Raw genomic sequence first — 6,672 nt, 5'->3', positions numbered from 1 at the left:
TGCTCTCTCTTCCCCAAAGCCCACAACAACAACTTATGTCCTGTCATTTTCTGTTGAAATCTGCCAAGATTCACCTTTTGAGGCCAAACTTAGGGATAAACCACAAATATGTTTAACCGGATGGCATAATTAAATTGAACAAGTATGGAATATTGTGCTGAGATAGAAGCTTGGCTGTCATTTTTTCTGCAACAGAATAGAATAGAATAATAGCGAGGAGCGTGGAGGTAGATAGAAAGAGAGAGAGACAGACAGATAGAATTAGAAGCACATGGGAGAAATGGCGGAATGAGAATAGTGAGGATGATCGATCACAGAGTGGGATACTGAGTTGATCAGTAGAAAGGGTATGGTAGTAACCCCACTTTTAGCTGTGTTACTCAGTTTTCATTTAATTCCATATATATCCCCACCACCTTCTCAGAAAGAAAGATTCAGATCAGATGTCTCCTCATTAATGTGTCTCCATTCCTTGTCTTCTCTTCTGCTCCCAAAAGTTAAGTCCTACCTTCCTCTGCCGACACTCTCTCCATTTCCATATAACAGTACAAAAATATCTGTATTCTTCTTTTTAAGATTTTGAGACGAACTTCATTACTTGATTATCTCTACGCATGCACTGATATGCGTCACTTTGAAGTCCTCATTTCCACATTTTTAATGTATTCTTCATTAATGTAATGAAATAAGGAACCCATTCCTCTAGTTCTGCAGGATTTTGCCGTCACTTCTTGTCTCTCTAATGGGGTTCATTCAGTCAAAACTCCAATTCCCTCTCACCTTGGCTCTTCTACAGTTTCAGGCTTCCACTTTAATGCCAATTCTGCTCCTAAAATATCTCATAATTGGCTTTAAAATCTAGTGGTACTAAAACTTTCTTATAATAAGGAGATTGTAGGTTTGATCTCGCTTATAATCTCGAGAGTAAAATTACACTATGACTCTTCTTAAATTATAGGGTAGATTTGGTTAGTGCTCAACACAGATCTTTAGCTTCACTGCAAATTTTTTTTTCCCAAGTTGATGGGAAAAAATAGTTTTCCTTCTGCTAGGAAGCTTCATATTGGTAAGTCAACTTCGGAATCTATATATATATCAATAACTACAAGGAGATGCGATCAGGCAAGTCAAAGCAAGATTAGTCTAATAAACCAGGCACTATAACCTACGAGTTTCATTATTATTTTAATACCGTTTTTACTTGGAATTGTTGATCATATGGTGTATATGATATAAAAATCTTATGACTTTATTATTTTTTTTCTTAAAAAAAAAAAAGTGATGAATGACTGGGGCTGGTGCGAAGCCTGAGATCGAGGAAGCTCAGAACAGTACATACCTAACCCATCCCTCCAACTTCTCATCATTTACTGCCTTTTCTGCTACTTCCATGTGCTTCACCTCATCTTCCTACTTCTCGTCCTCTTTAGCCTATGAACCACTGGAGCATGAGCATGACTACACATGAAAAAACACACTTTCAAACTTAACGGATTTTCAATCACACACCCAATTCTAGTAATGCTTCTCAACTCTGAAACAGCAGAGCGTGCAGCTTTTTGTTTTTTGTTTAATAAAAAAGAATCAAACTATTAAGAACTAGAGAGTCTAATCCAAAAGAGAGAGAGTCCCTTGTTTATAAATTACAATATCTTTATATGAGACTTTCCAATGAAAGACTCATAATATAAACGCAAGACTCTGTTTTAGGTAGCTTCACATCTTACTAGGTACTAAGGTGTGGCATGAAGATACAAGAACAAAGGCCATGTAAAGATATATATCTTGGTGACCATAACGAGACGACTAGGTTTGGTGACTAAATATATAATCAGTTTGTTACAGTTGAAGCTTCCCTTCTCATATAAACATCCTCACTAAACCCAACTCCAACCTTCAATTCTCTTTGACTTTTAGCTAACCAGTTTCTTTCATTCCCATGCTATACGTATATTTAAGTGTGCGTGTGTATGTATCTATAGAGAGAGAGAGATACATACATATATACGTCGCCATTCGTAGGTGTCTCTATCAGGAATCCAATTATGAGATGAGTACCCAGAGGAGCGGTCGTTGTCATCCTGAAAAAATTTACTGGTTTAGAAACTGCCTTTTCTCAGTGAAGGTATGGATTCGGATGGGTTAGCTCTATGGACCACTCCCACATAACTTGGTTGAGGAGTCTCCATCAGTAAGGCTGAGTTCACACATCATACTTTGCAAGCTTACGGGTTTTTTCTTTGATTTGGATGAGTAAATTGCCGAAGCAGAATTGGTGAGTGGAGTTAGCTCGGGTGATTAAGATCTGTACAAGCCTGAATTTAAGTATGAGATAAGTGTAGCTAAGATCAGCATCAAGCGTTAGGTCGGCTTCTTTAAGATCCTCATCTCAACAATGAATTTCTGTTTTGTGGCCCCTCGTTAAAAAGATGCTGATCTCAACAAGTTTGATTAATGTTGGCACTTTCTCTTCTTTTTCTTTTGTGTTTTTTTTGTTAGATATAACTATGTTTTTATCTGAGGTAATCTGTTCAAGTTAGTGTATATTAATGATTCAAAATTACTGGGGAAATCCGAATCTCTCACTTATAGACAACTGTCAGTTATAAGATTATTTGTTGTCACCTACTCTTCTAAGAGCATCAAATGCAATCACACTTCCTCATTCCTTTATCACTGATTGATGCAACTCATCGTTTTCTTTCGGCGGTTCTTGTATGATGGGTATTACGTTGTTCTTCATCTTTTCTCACTCTGAAATTCCCCCCGCCCCAAGATTCTTGTAGGAACTAAGAGATTGAAGAAAGTTAATTCTTAATATTATTATTAAATCAAATTCATTATAAATACAAAACAAATTTTCAATGCATATAATTTCTCAAGTTTAATCTTATTGAGCTCCAGGGGGAAAGCTAAAGAACTCGTTGAAATACCCAAGTTTGTGTTTTGCCCGTTGAAGATCCCGAAATACAACAGTGAAAATAATTTTAAAAAATTGCTAGAATTGGATCAGACAACAGAAGGTCTCTCTAGGAGCTTCAAGCAAAAGTTAACTTCCCCCGCAAACCCAGCAATCCAGAGAATCATACATCACGTGAAGATGGATTTCAAGCCATCCTCTGCTCTGCTGATAGGTGCCTGTCAACTCTCTCTGTTTCTGCTTGTGTTCTCATTTTCTCCCCTTTAAATTTGGGTCTATTCGCTCATCATAAGCCCCTAGAAGTAGAACTAACAATCATACTCCTTCTATATTAATATAGAATTCAATTATTGAGTTAGTTTTGGTTTTAAATATAAGACTTATTTTTTATATTTATCAATTTTTTTAAATTATCCTTGTGATACTCATTCAACCATAATTAAGTAAAAGAGAAAGATAAGATATTAAGAAAGATGATTATAGTATTTTAGAAAAAACATGTCATATTTCTTATAATTAACTAACTTACCTAATTTTCTTAATCTAATCAAATTAATTAAATAAATTTTATATTAAGGACCGGAAGAGTATTTATGAGGTAAATATATATGATTCAGGACATGAGCCAACTAGCCATCCGGCAGGAAGTTAAAAAAAAAAAAAAAAAATAGGTAATTTATGAAAAACCGTTTTTTCCCCTCTCTGGTTGTGGGGTTGGGGCTTGTCCTTTTTCTGACCGGGCACGAGGAGGAGGTAAATCGAGGTTGGTACCTTCACCAAATAAACAGAAGTTTTTTTTTTTTTTCCTTCAAAAAAACAGTTTTCTTACCAGTCAAATGGATCAAAAAGAAAGACCCTAACCTGCCAAAGCAATAAGCCAATAACAACGTGAAAAAAATAAACAAATAATTAAATAAACCTGCCCTAGGAAGAAAGAATAAGGAGAATTACAATTAGGTCCCACATAAGAGAATTAAATACTAAAAAATCTCTTAAAATCATGAAATTATTCTGAAGTCCTAAAAGACTTTTTTAATAAATTTTATTTATTTAATTACCAAATTACCTTTTTTTTTTAAGTTTGCATTGACAACTGAAAGAGTAGTGATTGACAACTTATGGTATAAAAATTAACAACTACCGTGACTGGTTTAACACATTTTCTCAGCATCACACCTTAAATTGTCAAACCAGTCACGGTAATGTTAATCCTTACACTCTAAGTTGTCAACCGCTACTCTTTTAATTGTTAATGCAAACTTAAAAAAAAAGAATAATTTAGTAATTAAACAAATAAAATTTATGACAAAAAATCTCTTAAGACTTTAGAATAATTTTATGATTTTAAAAGACTTTTTTGTATTTAATTTTTTAGATATGACCTAATTACAATTTTTCCGAAAGAAAAACAATAAAGATGATGGTATACATCCGCCGCTAGTCCCGGGCCGGGGGGGTTGGAACTCGGAAAACTAAAATACAAATACGTAAAACTTCGAGGCCATCCGTTTTCCCCGTCTCAGAGTAAAAACAGCAACCGCGTCTGTCTGTGTGTGTGTGTAAAATAGCAAGAAAAGATAGTAACATTAGACTCAAGGGAACATTTAATTTAACACATAGCTAGGAACCGCATCAATTCCTCAATTAATAGAAAGCTCTACACAAAATGTGCCATGAGCATTAACGTGCCATGAGCATTCATTGGCGATTACATTTCATTTTCAGAAGCACTGAATTAAAAGCAAATTACAGCTGCATACCATATCAGAAGAGTTGGGCATAGAGGTAAGGTAAGAAAGAGTATTTCCCCCCCTAACCCAAAAACAAACCCTTTTACCAATCCAAACCCAGAAACAATACCTACACTTGGAAAGAAACGGAATTAGCATATCCTTCAACACCAGAGTTAATTGATCTGTTAGTGTCAAACCCCTTGCAGTCGGCGGAAGGCTCTTTAATACTCACCACCACCAACACTAAACTAAATTGCCAAGTTCAAGTTTCGTTGTCTCTGCTAAACCAATGCTTCATCACCACCTTTCCATTGTGTATGGAAGCCCGGCTAAAAATTAGTCGCTATTTTTTTTCTATTCCTAGGTGGATAAACAAACTCCAACTCTGTAAATGGATCCTGCACAGAGTATAAAAAAATTCACTCAGGTCTGGTTGAAACAAGTGAATTTTGTTTTTGCTCTATTTACAGATTAAATAGAGGCATAGGTAGACTTCCACAAAAAAAAACCCAGCTGAATCCCAACTATAACTTCTGAGTATCAGTAGTCAAACACTAGTAACTGCTATTAACAATTGCAATGACCTAGTCCTCAGCCACAGTTAGACTTCCATCTTCCATGCCATACTATTAGTGCTTCCATTATGTGATTTTTCCAGCGCAGAAACCTTGACCCTCTGTGCTGCTACAGAGTTCTTTACTTTTTCATCCTGAGGAAGCTCAAAAGCTTCACTGACGGAACCAGTTTTCAAATCAGCTGGAGGGATGAAACAATCGACTGAAAGGCCTGGAACATTGAATGCAACCTCTTCGATTGTCCAGGCTTCTTCCATTCTTGTTTTGGAGTGACTCATCGCCATCTCCCCAAACCTGAAAAGTGTTACTACAGAATGACCTGAGTGAGCAATCATAATCCCTTCCACAGGTCTATAATCATCAAGGAATGAATTAATTGTGGTTTCCCAGTAAACTGCTTCACCCCCATTAGATTGGATGCGGGTCAGATGAGAATCTTCAATGTGAACAAGGAGTCCAGTCTTCTGGTTGAAGTAGCCAAATAAGACATGCCTGATGATCTCTGCAGGACCCTCACTCCGAGCTTTTAATGTTTGAGGATCGGCACAAAGCTTAAGGATGAAGCAATCCTCGCCATTGATTTTCTTCTCCCCAATGCATTTGGCAGCCGCAAACATGCTGGCAGTGGTTCTGGGGTCAAGACCCTAATTAAACAAACATGTAAAGGATAAGAAATACACAGAGGAAAGGAGCTAGCACAAGAGAAGCAGCAGATGTCATGTACAACAGCAATAAAACTGAAACTCAGGAGCCTAACCTGAAGTGCACGACGCAGTGGTCTCACTGGTCCCTTCGCTGTGTGAGCACCAAGCCACGGTGTGTGCCTCCAAACAAGCTTCCCGTTGCAGCCTGCATGAACCTTGCTTCCCCCTACGGCAAGCTCTACGTACCACATGTCAGGATTCATCTGCCAGAGCACAAACCCACCAGACTCGGCACATCTAGAGGCATTTCTATTCTTCACGACCCTTGTGGCAGTTTCAAATTCAGAAGCCACCATTCTCACCTTTCCCATTGCATATGCATTTTTGATAGAGTTCTGTAGCTTCTGCCCACCCGAAGCTGCCGTGAACTGCTGCAGTATGTATTGCGCGGACGAGGTTTCCTGCAATGCAAGCAACTTGAGATCGTCGTTATCCATTACTAGCGAGATATGAAAGTAAAAAGGTACAATATTCGTAGAAGCCAAACAAACACTTGACCAGCTCAAACTGGAATTGCGAAACAGACGCTCGATCCTGTTTTTCCACGACTACCATTTCAGGTAAACACAAGAATAGCTCAAATAAAGGCAGAAATCGTAAGGTTTTTATATACAATGAATCTTACCCATTTAAAAAATACAACCATGCGTACACACCAAACCAAATGGTAGCCAAAACGTGGCAATTTGCTGATTACTTAGGGAGAAAGATTAATCATAGTCCAAATATCAAACAGACAA

General features: G+C 37.3%; 1 protein-coding gene across 1 annotated transcript; it reads right to left on the bottom strand.

The window, feature by feature from the left end:
* Nucleotides 1-4,675: 4,675 nt before the first annotated feature.
* Nucleotides 4,676-6,458, bottom strand: LOC114725383 (uncharacterized). Its single transcript, XM_028911889.1, has 2 exons — nucleotides 5,986-6,458; nucleotides 4,676-5,872 (listed from the first exon to the last, which is right to left on the bottom strand). Exons 1-2 carry the CDS (start codon nucleotides 6,367-6,369, stop codon nucleotides 5,255-5,257), a joined length of 1,002 nt encoding a protein of 333 aa, XP_028767722.1. The 5' UTR covers nucleotides 6,370-6,458; the 3' UTR covers nucleotides 4,676-5,254.
* Nucleotides 6,459-6,672: the final 214 nt, after the last annotated feature.

The sequence above is a fragment of the Neltuma alba genome, unplaced genomic scaffold (assembly GCF_004799145.2).
Source record: "Neltuma alba isolate B1F8T4 unplaced genomic scaffold, ASM479914v2 tig00012250_pilon, whole genome shotgun sequence".
Lineage (NCBI taxonomy): Eukaryota > Viridiplantae > Streptophyta > Magnoliopsida > Fabales > Fabaceae > Neltuma > Neltuma alba.
Note: the sequence above shows the minus strand (reverse complement) of the source record. Positions and strands in the feature narration are given on the sequence as shown.

Coding starts and splice junctions, on each gene's coding strand:
- LOC114725383 (XM_028911889.1), bottom strand. CDS start 6,369: ATGGATAACGACGATCTCAAGTTGCTTGCATTGCAGGAAACCTCGTCC. Junction 5,873..5,985: donor CACTGCGTCGTGCACTTCAG/GTTAGGCTCCTG, acceptor TTGTTTAATTAG/GGTCTTGACCCCAGAACCAC.